Below are 15151 nucleotides of genomic sequence, written 5' to 3'. Positions count from 1 at the left end.
CATGGTGTTAATTCAGCGATCGACCGGGATTCAAACCCAGGATCCTAGGATCCCAAGCCGGCACCCTAACCGCTAAGTCAACACCAGGTCCACAAATGTGCATTCACTCCGGTCTATTTTTGAGGATAAAACAAACTAGAAAAACATTTTCCATAAAAGAGTAATTATGTCTTTAATTGGAATTGTAGACCGTGGTGGCTTGCAAACCAAGCCTGAAGGGCGGTGTACAGAAGTGTTTTTTTTTTAAATAACAATAAATACAAGGTGCAGGGAGGTGAAATTCACTGCACGTGATGTGCAATGCGCACAGAGTAAAACAAGTGTTTACGTCCGTAGGATGTCTAAATAAATAAAGAAGATATAAGCACCCCTGACAATAGGCCGAGGCTTCAGACTTTGGCACGCTCATGAAGCTGCACCGTCGAATAAACTGTTCCAACCTGTCATTTTTTATGGGCTTTTTACTAGTTATCCCATAATGCACATGCAGTCTGCGTGGCAAGATGATTGCAAGCGGGCGGCCTGGCAAGATGGAGACACCTCAACGCAGTAAATCACTGTGAGAGACTGATGATGGGCAACTGCAGTTTTTAATTTATTTATTAAGATTCGCCCTAAACAAGACAGAGAGCCACTAAATGTGAATGTAGAAGGGCTACAGAGAACAATAAGAAGAGGTAAAACTGGGAAAACCTTCACCTCATCCTGAAACAAGAAAACCTTTGAAACCACTGTAGCTGAAACCACCAGACAACAGGACCACTGTGCTGGATGGGTAACAAGGTAAGTGTCCAATGAAGGGCATCCCACATAACTACTTAAGAATTGAGTAGGAGCATAAGATGCATCAGGATGTCTTGGTGTGAGACGAGGGCAAACACACGGATTAACTAAATAATTTTATCGACATTTAATTTGTATTCAATTGTACCGTTTGTCTCATGATGGGTTTTAATTGGTGTTCTTAAAACATTTTATGGGTCTATCAAAAGGTTATCAAGATTGCAAACACTGCCCGTTCCATACAAGTCATTTACATACCAATGGAAATTTAATCACAGTACGTAGTTGGTTGGGAGGGTGGGAAAAGGAGCAAGTTGAGATTTAAAAAAAAAATCAACAACAAAAGGAAAGGAGGAGTGGAGGGAGAGACATTCACCAACAGAGCTGGTGGGGCATATTAAGAGGGACGGACTGTGAGGGGGTCTAAGAAAGTAAAGAGCTGTTGATCCACCTCATGGTGGACAGGGCCAAAAGGCCAAACCACAGCGAATGGATGAAATGGTAGTTTTTTGAAGATTGACACACCAGACTTGGCTCTCCATCACACTTTAGGAAGGCCTTACTTCCCTGTGCACTGAATGGGAAACATGGGGTAGCAAAAAAGTAAGACAACATATTACAGTTTTGCTGGTACAAACTATAAGCCACTTGGCACATGACAAGTTATGAAAGAAAAGAAAACACGTGCAGCTAGACAGACACACACCTATGAATATGGCCCTTAAGTGTCCGAAGGAATTGGGAGGTGGTGGTGAAGAAGCAGGTGGTGAAGGCTACAACGTAAGTAGGAAATAAAGCTGTGCCCGAGAGACGTTCAAAGGTGTCCAAAGGCAGCCAGCCGAAAGCTTTCTCACACAAGTAAAGCTTCGCATCAATGTCTCTGCCCCACAAACGTACAGTGAAAGAGAATGTCTATTAACAATTATTTAATTAATCCCAAGACGTGAGCTACATACAGGTGTCACAATGGGACCATCACAGTGTGGATAACACAGAAATATGTGTTCAAAAAAGTTGATACAGTAGCATAGATTCACTCAGTCTACGGAATGTCGTGTTGAGAAGAATAGCAATAAGAGCAATGCCAGAATCTATGTGAAAGGGGTTTTGAGAAGGCAATAAGTATGTAAAATCCAACTACCTCGTACTACTTAGGCCAAACTTAGCCATCAGGAACTTGAAGATGTGTTCATCTGACTCCACCACCAGCAACATCTGCACAGAGACACCAATGTCGACACACCTCTGATTAAAACATCAAAGCAAAATGGATGATAATCAGGCAGCACCAATCACAGCACCAATCAGCACCAGCACCAATAAGTATCACTTCTTGGTTTAACAAAATGCAGCAAGTCTTTAAATCGAAACACCAAAACAAACGCTGTGGGGAAATGCTTCGTACTTTGCATTCTTTAAAAAAAGAAAGAAAGAAAATTAAAGCACACATGTACCTTTACTGCACAGTTCAGAAGTACAGTCAGAGTGGTGATGACAAGCAGGTGCAGGCAGAGAGAAGCCAAACGCCATAAAATGCTCGACTGCAAGGTCAGGAAAGACTGTCATACCTCCAGCACTCTGTGTGCCACGGCATCATACAACGCTGATGGTGGTAAATCCTGCACAGAAATTAATTGGATGATATAAATGGTAACGGCATTGTTTCTATAGCTTTAAGCAGTAAAATAAAGTTGAGAACCTGAGTTGTTTGCGATGAATCACTGACTTCTGCCTTGGGTTTCAGGGAGACCCCTGACGCACCAGGGTTGAAGAGTTTATGGGGAAGAACGAGGAAACCTGGGGTGGGTATGAAATGGACGATATGTGCGGCCAGGATGAAACTGAGTGCCAGAGAGCCAAGCAGCATGGAGTTGAAGAACTGAAGGACTGCGACGAGCATTATGCTGATGGCCTGAGCAGTGAACACTCGGAAAACCTGCAGCAACACACAATAAATTGTATGCACAGCAAAGCTGCATATACTTTAGCCGAAACGAACAGTTGCAAAATAATGTTTTAAGTTAGAAACTTGTAGAAAGTCATTACCAAAAGCTAATTCCACAAGCGTATCAAAGGAGAAACAAAAAAAGTAAATTGAGAGGAGAGCCAGGGACATTTGAAAAGGATCTCCACAGTGCAGGGCTGTCAGGATAGCCTAAAGGTGTGCGCACGCCCCATCGAGCTGTCTAGCTTGCGTTCAAATCTTGGCCCCGCTATTAACTGCTGTTTCACTGATGTGTCTTCTGTCCCTCGGACGGACGTCAAACTGGGTGGTCCGTCTGCTAATAAGAGTTGGTGGGACGTTAAAGATCCCACAGTGTCCGCTAACAGTACGTGAGTTATCGCCGGTGTCACGAAACAGATCCGCCCCCGAAACAGATCCGCCCCCCCCCGCGACTCTGTACCGGTACAGATTTGCCCCCCTCGAAATAGATTCGCCCCCCTGCCACGAAATAGACTCTCCCCCGTGACAAAATGGCCCCCTCATAATATATATGTACATGTTTCAACAGATATTCAAACTTGGAAAAAAAGTGTAACAATTGTATGGCTCTTGGTGATTGTGGAAGAGTTATTTTACAATTAATCTACAACTAGAGCAACTGAATATTGGTGTAAACTAACATTAAATAACTAAAACCCTAACCCTAACCCGAAAACTATATTATATCCGTATGGATTTGGCTTTGTGTGGTTGCCACAATACAAGAAGTTGGAGATGTCAATGTTTGTTGCAACTTTTAGACAAAGACTTATGATAATCGTTTTCGAATGTGGTCAGCATCTGTTGATAACATATCTCAGAGTTTTACTTATAAGCACTATAAGTCATTATTAAATGTTGAATCTCATTTATCTATCACGGTTCCTACTTATTTTAGAAAGCATATTGCTCGTTTCAGATGTAGTAATTTTAAAGTACATGTCACATAAGTACATTCGATATGAAGCTAGAGTGTGTCAGTGTTGCCATACCATACATGATGTATTTAATACTGAACAAGAGCGAACAAGAACGATAAATAATGCGAGTATTGAAACGCCAAGACCTTATTTGTTGAGAAAATGCTCAGCAAATATGTTTTATTTAATGGAAATGTAAACGAGAATGGGGGGCGATTCTATTCTGATGGGGGCGAGTAACGTATCCGCCGGGGGGCGGGTTTATACCGGTACAGAATCGCCGGGGGGAGAGTTTATATGGGGGCGGATTTATTTCGCGACACCGGCACCCTGGACAAATTGCAAATTCCTGCTCTAATCTACAGGGAGGGGTTGGGGGGGTACTGCATCAGCAGCACAGCCACACCCCTAGCAAATTATGCTACTCACTGCTATGTGCTGCATAGGAAAGAAGTACACAGGGCATTATCGTTCGTCACTATCCAAAAGAGAAAACATGCGATGGTCAGGTGGATTTGCAAATGTTTATAAACACCAGTCTTGGCGCTGTTTCAGACTTAGTCGACAGCAGTAAGACAAAACTGTCAGTACAACGATTCGTGCGAGCACTCGACTGCAAGGTCAGGAATTATAGCCGCACATATATCCACTTTCTTTTCCACACAATGTATAACATCGAGAGGGAAAAAAACGTTGTTGCCCGATAACCCTCAATGATTTCTCAAAATGCCAGCACTGCCATTTTCTTTGACAAAAAAAAAATAAAATCACCTTTGTCTGAGGAAGCAGGTTGAGACATAAGCAGCTGTAAAGTGCCATTGCTTGGATAAGCATAACAAACTGGTTGAATTGCCAGCAGAGGCAGAATGAGAAGGTGAAAATGTACAAAAGGATGTGACTGCAGGTCTGCAAACAGGGACAAAGTCACATTTATCTCTAATTAATGCCCCACCTACAAAAAAACTAACATCAGAAGAGACCTCAAACTGGAAACACAAAAGCTTTGCCTGCTTTATCAAGCCTGACAGACCCAAAGACCTCTGACAGACCTCATAGATGGGCCTCAATGGATGCTTGAAATAGAAGGTCAGGACAGCAAGTTGGCAGGCCAGAAAAGGTAGGGCCCAACTCTCCCGTAGAGGGATGGTGAACTCTACCCGGCTTGTATCAAGTCTGGAGAAGATTAAAAAGAAACTGATATGTTCACTTGATTTATTTTGTATGCACCAAATTATTATATGCCAAATAATAGCTTGTTAATTTTTTTTCAACTTGAACAAACAACTGATTAAAATTAAAAGTGAGAGAAATTAAAATCTATGCTACTTAATCAGCTGCTCTTCAAATTTCATGCCTTAATGAAAAACTTGTTTGGATTTAGTGTAAATTATGTTGAAGCTTATCCAAATTCCAGAGTAGTCCATCAATTCCATTTGTCATTAATGACATCAAGCAATCCACATACATATACACATATATCCACATATATATGTACAATTGTGGCCAAAAATATTGGCACCCTTGCACCTTTTTCAAATAATACACCATTTCTTCCAGAAAATTGTTGAAATAAAAATATATTTTGGTATCCACAATTTTATTTCTCTGGTTTGCAGTGAAACAAAACAAAAAAAGCTGAAAAAATTACTGAACTTAGCTTATTCCACACAGAAATCCTAAAATGGCCCGGACAATATTGGCACCTTTTAGAAGTTGTTAGAAAGAATTCGATTTCAAGCAGGTGATTCTCCTTTACTTTGGAATTGAACTCACCTGTGGTGAGTTGCAGGTGCCTGCAATTATAAAAATCACCCATTCAACCAGTTTGAACAGAGAAAAGAAGTAATTCTGCTGTTTTGTGTCACTGTGTGTACCGCAATGAGCATGGAGAAAGGAAAGAAAACCAGAGAATTGTCTGAGGAGATCAGACACAAGATTGTAGCCAAGCATTGACAATCTCAAGGCTACATGTCCATCTCCAGATACCTTGATGTTCCTGTATCCACCGTACGCAATGTTATCCGGAAGTTTAAGGCCCATGGCACTGTAGTGAACCTCCCTGGACGTGGCCGCAAGAGAAAACTTGATCGAAGATTGCAGCGAAGGATTGTTCAAATGGTGGAGAAAGCACCTCGATCAACTGCCAAACAGAATAAAGCTGACCTTCAGACACAAGGTACGACAATTTCAACTCGCACCATCCGTTGCCAAATCAATGAAAGGGGCTTCTATAGAGGACCCCACTGTTGAGAGAGAGATATAAGAAAGCCCGGCTGGAGTTTGCCAAAACACACCTGAACAAGCCAAAATCCTTCTGGGAGAATGTCCTGTGGATAGATGAGACCAACGTAGAGCTTTTTGGTAAAGCACATCATCTCTATGTTTACAGAAAATAAAATGAAGCCTTCAAAGAAAAGAACACCTTCCCTACAGACAAATCTGGAGGAGGTTCAGTGATGTTTTGGGGTTGCTGTGCTGCCTCTGGCACTGGGTGCCTTGAATGTGTGCGTGGCATCATGAAATCAGGAGATTACCAAGGCATTTTGGAATGCAATGTTCAACTCGGTGTCAGAAAGCTGGGTCTCTGCCAAAGGTCAAGGGTCTTGCAGCAGAACAATGACCCCAAACACACTTCAAAAAGCACACAGGAATGGTTCAAGACAAAACGCTGGACTGTTCTGAAGTTGCTAGCAATGAGTCCAGATCTAAATCCCATTGAACACCTGTGTGGCGATCTGAAAACAGCAGTTACGAGAAGGCACCCTTCAAATCTGGGACAGCTGGAGCAGTTTGCACAAGAAGAGTGGGCCAAACTGCCAGTAGAGAGGTGTAGGAAGCTCATTCATGGCTACAGGAAGAGCTTGACTGCAATTATTTTGTCCAAAGGTTGTGCTACCAAATATTATGTCTAGGGTGTGAACAATTTTGTAAATGCCATTTCCTTTTATTTTCTGATTTAAAAGGACATATTAAGTTCTGAATAAAAAACAAAGGTTCTGTAATATTAACAGTAAAATAAAGAATTGTGGAGACAAAATATTTTGGTCAATTTCAACTTATTTTTTTATAGAAAAGTGTGAGTTATTTGAAAAAAGTGCCAGGGTGCCAATATTTTTGGCCATGACTGTATGTATATATAATTTTTCCATGAGCCAAGAGCATGACAGTTATAAAACCCATCTTTCACCAGTCATGCACAAAGCAACTGGACATGCGCAAAAAACATCTTATACAAGCCGCGTGCATGACCTGCTTCTACATTCACGGCACTGTGCTGTGCGTTTTCACGGCTTTCGCTGCCGCATAAAAATACAGTACGTATTTTAGCTGCACTATAAGCAAGCATCGTGGGATGTCCCACCAGCTGTGTAGACATGTCATCCCCCGCGAGTTACTGTACAGAATGAAAACACTTCATCGTATCTACCACATGACCTGCATTGACATTCGCGGCCGTGTGCTTCATGTTTTCATGGCTTTTGCAGCCCTGTGCTTCGCGTTTTCACAGCTTTCGCGGCCACGTTTTTTAGCCGCACTATAATTGAGCTTCGCGGGATGTCCCACTAGCTGCGTAGCCAAGTCATCCCCCATGAGTTATGGAATGAAAACACGGGCGCAAATAGAAGATGCCACACAGGAAAGTGAAACAGCGACAAATACAACCCCATCAATTGCAAAAAGACAAAATCAATATATAAAAATAAATATCAAGAAATATACACCAACAACTGGGAGAACAACAAAAGAGCAGGAAAATACAAAAATAGGGGCAATACCCCTGGGCGCACACCTGGTAGAATAAAGCAATATACTACACTGACTAAAGGTATTTCAAACAGTATCACGGTATTTTAAACCAATTTCAATAGTTGTTAAGAGACAACTAATAGTTGTACAATCATACTAACGTAATCACAAGACTAAATAAACAGACAAAAAAAAACTCTTTTGGGGTCAACCTCTCCCTTCCACCCACCCCTTCCTCACACCCCCAGACCACCTTAGACCCCAATTTGTTGAATGCTGTGAACAAAAGTTAGTACATCACGGGTGATGAACGGGAATGTTGTGGTCAACTTTCATTGGAATTGTATGTGTACTTTCTGAGAATGAAGCAAATACCTATTTTGGGGGGGAATTTCCCAATAGGCCCCCTTTGGGTCTGATTTTTTAAAAATGCCGTGAACAAAGTTTAGTACATCATGGGTGATGAAGCTTGTGGTCACGTTTCATCAAAATTGTGTCGTTTCAGAGGAAAAAGCAAATTCCTATTTCTGGGGGTTAAACCCACTTTGACCCCCGATAGACCTCTTTGGACCTTGACTTTTTTAATGCCGTGAACAAACTTGAGTTCCAACATACGAAGTATCATTTTGCCAAGAAATAATAAATACCTGATGCAATACAAATACCGTAGCTATTTACACTTATCAATGTTTTGTCCCGGAGTGTTTTGCCAATTTTAAAATCGATTATCTACCTGAAGCTCAATTGCACTTTATTTTGCACTACTTCTGAATAGCGGAACACTTACTGTAGTCAACAAAGTCTTCTTCCATCTCCTGTCTTTTTTTTTGGTTTTGATCTCTTCAAGGGTGGGGTTTTTTTACTCGTCTTTCCTTCTTTATTTATTTATTTCTGTCTTGCTTCCAGTTTACTTTTTTGAGGACTGGCTCTAGATTGTACATCATGAAGGAATCTTGGCAGTGGCAAAGTTCCAGTAACAAAAAAAAAAAAAAAATTAAAAAATGTAAACGGGAATGAAACAAGGAATGTACTCAAAAATCGTATGAATTTTCAAAATTAGGACAGCCTTTTAATTTGAATTAGAGAAAGTCAGTTGGAATAATAAACCACAACAAGGCCCAACTTACCTGTTCGACATAAACCAGGCTGCTGCCAGAAGGCCAGCCAACCAAGAGCCACTAAGCATCCAGCTGATCATGTACAAAGCGAAGATGTAGACACCTTGCAGTGCAAATACCGTGTAAATGTAAAAATACACAGGCTCCAGCCAGTGCTGTCAAAATAAATAAAAAACAGGTGACTATTAGAAAATTTACAATAGTTATAAACACCATCATAGCGTGACAACGTCTGTTGCTGTTTCCATTTAAAGCACGATGGCTGTGTTTTCTCCATCCCTTTAATCAGACTTACCATAATTAAAAGAGCCATTAAAATACTTTATAAAAATCATGACACTTTACACTTCTAGGTCTTGCAGGTGCACACATCTGATATAATAGATTAATAGTTCAAGACTGGAAGTAAAGACAAAACAAAGCAAGTTTTCAAAAACATGCAAATTTTGGCAAAAGTTCCAGTTTTTAGTTCCTGATTTCCACCTCAAAGCAAATGGCGAGCAGTTCTGTTAATGTTAGAGTACAGTCCTGTATCCGCAGTCTCGTATGTCTTAGTTTCTTCAGCTTGCGTCAATTTACAGGTGATATCATAGGAGATGCGGTTGGCCTATAGTGTCGGTCTGTTTTCTTATTCACCCTCTCACATGTCTCCATCCCTAACCCTAACCTCCCAACAGAAACAGCAATATGGAAACGTTATGGAGACCCACTGACGAGCTCAGAGGTGGCAGAACCTCAGCATCATTACCTCAAATTCTGAACAGGGTGGGAGCACATTCGTTACTTAAAAGTTTAATCTGCGAGCTAATAAATTACTGTTTTGTCTAGTGCAAGAGTTCTAAACCCACTTCCATTATCCACCCGGAGCAACACTGCTCACCCCATTACCCGACATAAACCTAAAGTGGCCTAAAAACCTAAAGTGGTTTAAGATCATTTTAATTCCGCATCGATCACAAATCAAATAGGATAGTAAAGCGCGGCGTTACGCGCGCTGCTTGTGAGCAAGGAGGAAGCGGACAAGCGGTAACATATAAACGTCTTTATTGTAAGAGCACACTGTAACACTGAACTGCTCCGGGCTGGTCGCCCGGTGTATATCATGAGGCCACGCCTACCCCTCGGGCGTGGCCACCGCCCACTTGGTGCGTGGAATGATGTCACCACGCCAGTGGGCTTTTGTGTCCGCCACACGCGCCCCCCCAGAATTCCCGCGCACCTGGAGGGCCAGTTTGCGGGGCAGACAAATGACCCGGCCGAAGCGCCCCCTGGCGATCGGCGGCGTCCGGGGTGCAGGGATGCCAGGTGGGATGCCCCTGGCTGCCCGTGGGATGGGTGCAGGACCGGGGGGCGGCGTGGCGGCGGGGCTGGGCGGTGCCGGGGGTCCGCCCGCAGGAGGGCGGCCCCGACGTGGGGGTCGGGCCACTGGCGGTGGATGGTCCACATCGAGGTGGGCCGGCTTGAGGCGGTCTACCGAAACGCGGTCAGGAGTACCGCCGATGTCCAGGGTGAAGTGCTTCGCCCCGGTCTCCAGCACGCGGAAAGGCCCGTCGTACGGGGGCCGCAGTGGTGTCCGATGGGCATCGTGGCGGACGAAGACATACTCCGCCGTGCGAAGCTCCGGGGCGACGTGCGTCGGTGGGTGCCCGTGGCATGCCGTTGGCACCGGGGCGAACCTCTGGGCGGTCTCTTGCAGAGCGGAGCGCTGCTGTGCCGCGGACCATGGTGCCGTGGAGTCGGGGAGGAACTCGCCCGGCACCCACAGCGGTTGCCCGAAGACCAACTCCGCCGCGGATGCGCGCAGGTCCTCCTTGGGCGCCGTCCGGAGGCCCAGCAGGACCCAGGGGAGCCTGTCGACCCAGCCGCCGTCGTGGAGGGTGGCCCGGAGCGCGGCCTTCAATGAGCGGTGAAATCGCTCACACAGGCCGTTAGCCTGGGGGTGGTAGGCCGTGGTTCGGTGCAGCCGGACCCCGAGCCCCTGCGCAACCGCCCCCCAGAGCTCCGAGGTGAACTGGGGGCCGCGGTCGGATGAGATGTCTGAGGGGGCGCCGAACCGGGCGACCCAGGTGGCGATGAAAGCCTGCGCAACATCGGCCGCCGTTGTCGACGCCAAGGGCACGGCCTCCGGCCACCGGGTGGTGCGGTCCACCATGGTGAGGACGTAGGTGAAACCCCGCGAGGGGGGCAGAGGTCCCACCAGGTCCACGTGGACGTGGTCAAACCGGCGTTCCGGCACCGTGAACGGGGCCAACGGGGCCTGGGTGTGCCGGTGCAACTTGGCGCGCTGGCACGCGAGGCACGTCCTGGCCCAGCTGCGGACGGCCTTCCGGAGGCCGTGCCAAACGAACTTGTCGGCGATCAGCCTTTGGGAGGCCCTCGCGCCCGGGTGGGACAGGCCGTGGATGGCGTCAAACACCTGGCGCTGCCAGCCCGCGGGCACGATGGGGCGAGGACGCCCGAGGGAGACGTCGCACAAGAGGGCCGTGCCCGCGCCGTCGAACGGCACCTCGGTGACGCGGAGGCCCGTGACGGCGGTCCGCAAGGCCTGGACGTCGGGGTTAGCGGCCTGTTCCGCTGCCATCCGGGCATAGTCGATGCCGAGGTGGACTGCGTGGGCGACGGCCCGGGAAAGGCAATCCGCCACCGGGTTGTCCTTCCCCGCGACGTGCTGGATGTCCGTCGTGTACTCGGACACGGCCGAGAGGTGACGCTGCTGCCGGGCCGACCACGGCTCGGTGACCTTGCCCATCGCGAAGATCAGCGGCTTGTGCTCGACGAAGGCAGTGAACGCACGGCCCTCGAGCAGATGGCGGAAGTGCCTGACCGCCAAGTGAAGTCCGAGCAACTCGCGGTCGAAGGTACTGTAACGGCGTTCGGGCGGGCGAAGCTGCCGGCTAAAGAACGCCAGCGGTTGCCAAGCTCCACGCACCCATTGCTCGTGCACCGCGCCCACCGCGTAGTCCGAGGCATCGGTGGTGAGGGCGATCGGTGCATCGGGCGCCGGGTGCGCGAGCATGGTGGCGTTAGCCAAGGCGAGCTTCGCGCCCGTGAACGCCGTGTTCATCTGCTCGGTCCAGGTAACGTCGCCTTTGCCCGGCTTACCTCGGAGAGCTTCGTGCAGGGGGCGCAGGAGCTGGGCGATACGGGGCAGGAACCGATGGTAAAAGTTCACCATGCCCAGGAACTCCTGCAGCCCTCTGATCGTGCGGGGGCGCGGAAACCCCTTCACCGCCTCCACCTTGGCCGGCAGGGGGACGGCTCCGTGCCTGGTGACACGGTGCCCCAGAAAATCGATTGTGGTGGCGCCGAACCGGCACTTTGCGGGGTTCACAATCAGGCCATGCTGGCCCAGGCGTTCGAAGAGCGTGCGGAGGTGGCGTAGGTGCTCTTCGCGGGACGCGCTGGCGACGAGGATATCGTCCAGGTAGACGTAGACGAAATCCAAGTCGCGCAGGACGCTGTCCATCAGTCGCTGGAACGCCTGAGCCGCATTCTTCAGACCGAACGGCATGCGCAGGAACTCGAAGAGTCCGAATGGCGTGATGACCGCCGTCTTCGGGACGTCCTCCGGCCTGACGGGGACCTGATGGTAGCTGCGTATGAGGTCCACCTTCGAGAAGAAGGACCTGCCCGCCAAACGGGCGGAAAAGTCCTGAATGTGGGGGACGGGGTAGCGGTCGGGAGTCGTGGCGTCATTGAGACGGCGATAGTCCCCGCACGGTCGCCACCCCCCGCCGGGCTTCGGCACGATGTGTAGCGGCGACGCCCAAGCGCTCTCTGAGCGCCGAACGATGCCGAGTCGCTCCAGGGTAGCGAACTCCGCTTTTGCCACTGCCAGCTTCGTCGGCTCGAGGCGGCGTGCCCGGGCGTAGACCGATGGCCCGACGGTGGGGATGTGATGGGCCACCCCGTGCTTGACGGCCCCCGCCGAGAAGGTGGGCCGCGTGAGGGCTGGGAAGCCGGCGAGGAGGCGGGTGAATGCGTCCGCTGCTGGAAGCGTACAGACCAACGTGGCCGGAACCGAATCGTTCGGCAAGCCGCTTGGCAAGCCGCTCGTTGAGCTGGGCAACGCACAAGCGAGCGAGCTGAACGTCTCAGCCTGGACAAGCTGTCTGCGCTTGACGTCGACCAGGAGCCCATTAGCGCACAGGAAGTCCGCGCCAAGCAGTGCCATGGGCACGTCGGCGGTGACGAACGTCCATCGGAAAACCTGCCCTCCAAACCGCAGAGAGAGGCAGCGTTTTCCGTACGTACGGATGGGCGTCCCGTTCGCGGCAAGCAGCGCGGGGCCCCCACCCGCGGCGTGCTTGTCTGACGTGCCGGCGGGAATGACACTCACCTGCGCTCCCGTGTCGCACAGGTAACGGCGCCCGGAGAAGGTGTCCGTTATGAACAGCAGGCTGCTCGAACGGCCGGCGCTCATCGCCACTATTGAGCGCCGGCCCGGGCGTTTCCCGACCCGTTGAAGGAGCACGGCGGATGACACCGCCGAGCTTCGTGGCCGAACTTGGCGTGGAACCAGCACCAAGTGGTGGAGCTGGAGGAGCGCGGCTGGCTCCGCCAGGCCGGTGGAGTTGGCGGGTTTCCCCGCGGTGGCGGTTTTCGCCGCGGCGGTGGGCGGGGCGTGGCGGCGTTCACGAGGTGCGTATCAGCATGCTGCTGAACATCAGCGTGCTGTAGAAGCTGATGCTGTGGAACATGCTGCTGAACATCAGCGTCGAGGGACGTGACGGCCACGCCGACGCTCGCCCGCATGTCCAAAGCGGCGAAGTACCTGTCCGCCTCGGCTGCCAATGCTCGGGGTTCCGTTAGCTCGGTCCCGGCCAACGCGAGGCGAACCTGCGCTGGAAGTTGGCGCCGGAAAAGCGCCCGGAATAGCGAACCGGGGGCTTCGTCGCCCAACAGTGACAGCATATGGTCCATTCGGACCGACGGGCGCGTCTCACCGAGCTCGGGGAGATCCAGGAGGCGGTCGGCCCGTGCGTCGTCCGTGAGGCCGAACGTGGCTAGGAGTAGCCGCTTGAGTGCCTCGTACTTGTGGCCGTCCGGTGGGTGGCGAAGGACGGACACAACTCGAGCGGCCGTGCCGGGCCCGAGGGAGGCGACGACATGGCAGTAGCGCAGGTCGTCGTTGGTGAGGCGCCGAAGCTGAAATTGGGCTTCGGCTTGAACGAACCAGACTTCGGCCTGGGCCTCCCAAAATTCGGGAAGTTTAATCGCCATTGCCTTGTCGTTGGCCATTGCAATGGCGTCGTGTTCGGAAGGATCGCTACGGCAGATCCAACGTCGAGGGTCACCAGTAAAGCGCGGCGTTACGTGCGCTGCTTGTGAGCAAGGAGGAAGCGGACAAGCGGTAACATATAAACGTCTTTATTGTAAGAGCACACTGTAACACTGAACTGCTCCGGGCTGGTCGCCCGGTGTATATCATGAGGTCACGCCTACCCCTCGGGCGTGGCCACCGCCCACTTGGTGCGTGGAATGATGTCACCACGCCAGTGGGCTTTTGTGTCCGCCACAATAGAATATATAGGACATAGAACCAGGTAATTCAATGCGAAACTTGCACTCGTTTTGTGACTAGAACTACCAATCGATGTGCTGTAACACTCAAAGCACATCGCAAATGCGCTTCACCTTCCTATTTGTTTCTATCCTGGTGTTGGCTTAGCGGTTAGGGTGCCAGCTTGGGATCCTAGGATCCTGGGTTCGAATCCCGGTCGATCGCTGAATTAACACCAGGAGGGTTGACTCAGCCTGTCATCCTTCCGAGGTCGGCAAATTGAGTACCAGCTTGCTGGGATAAATGATCCCGGTGTGTACCCCGGCTTAGAATAGGGTACACATTATCCCTGCGCATCGTAAGAGGCGACTAAGGGTTGGCGTCAGGAAGGGCATCCGGCCATAAAAACATTGCCTCAAACAGGGAACCATTATTGTCATGGGGCCCGCAAGGCTAGAAAAATGGCCTTAAAAACGATCATTCATTCATATTCATTCTTCCTATTCGTTTCGCGCTTTCATTTTTTATTGCCAGCAGAGATGAAAACCTGACTCAGATGAAGATAGATGAAAATGGTGGCTGGTCCTTTTTTGTTTTCTTTCTATTTTTAGCAGGTTTCCATTCCCCCTTGGATACCTCAAATTATCCCCTTTGGGATAACTACCTCCATATTGAGAACCCCTGGTCTAATGCTTTACCTGAACCGAGTTCCCAAACTTGCTCAGTGAATTGTACTTCCGGCCGAGTCTAAGTCAAGCCAGGTTTGGCACATCAAAAAAAAAACAAAAGAAACTCTGCTCCCTCCAGAGAGATGTTGACAACCATCTCAGATAATCTCCCATCCACAACCATGATATTGTCTACCCCCACTATCCCTTACCAAGCCCACCTCTTTCTGGGTCTTCAGTGTTTCCTTCCACTTCTGTGATGCAGAGTTTGCGGCTGTTTCCATATTATTCACCTCTTATGTCCGACCTAATTCTTCGTCACATATCTTATTCCTCCAAGTCTCCCTCTATTTGTCCCTCAGAACTTGCAACTCATCCATAACGTTTTGAGATATCATGCTACACACCATTTTGGCCCCATTTCTCAA

The 15151-nt window shown here is 49.1% G+C and overlaps 2 protein-coding genes across 2 annotated transcripts in view; one reads left to right on the top strand and one right to left on the bottom strand.

Annotated features, from left to right (window-relative positions):
• Positions 1-15151, top strand: part of LOC137417302 (vacuolar protein sorting-associated protein 4A) — a 297125-nt gene that overhangs the window by 198656 nt on the left and 83318 nt on the right. The gene's annotated exons all lie outside the window — the stretch shown is intronic.
• DPY19L3 (dpy-19 like C-mannosyltransferase 3) overlaps positions 1-15151 on the bottom strand; it is a 69568-nt gene that overhangs the window by 19610 nt on the left and 34807 nt on the right. Inside the window, exons 6-13 of the mRNA XM_068103147.2 lie at positions 8562-8707; positions 4737-4860; positions 4459-4593; positions 2483-2719; positions 2238-2324; positions 1925-1998; positions 1490-1663; positions 1235-1357 (exon numbers count right to left, since the gene is read on the bottom strand). Coding sequence (XP_067959248.1) covers positions 1235-1357; positions 1490-1663; positions 1925-1998; positions 2238-2324; positions 2483-2719; positions 4459-4593; positions 4737-4860; positions 8562-8707 — 1100 coding nt within the window. The remainder of the gene's footprint in view (positions 1-1234; positions 1358-1489; positions 1664-1924; positions 1999-2237; positions 2325-2482; positions 2720-4458; positions 4594-4736; positions 4861-8561; positions 8708-15151) is intronic.

Source organism: Myxine glutinosa, chromosome 9, assembly GCF_964187855.1.
Source record: "Myxine glutinosa chromosome 9, kmMyxGlut1.1, whole genome shotgun sequence".
Taxonomy (NCBI): domain Eukaryota; kingdom Metazoa; phylum Chordata; class Myxini; order Myxiniformes; family Myxinidae; genus Myxine; species Myxine glutinosa.
Note: the sequence above shows the minus strand (reverse complement) of the source record. Positions and strands in the feature narration are given on the sequence as shown.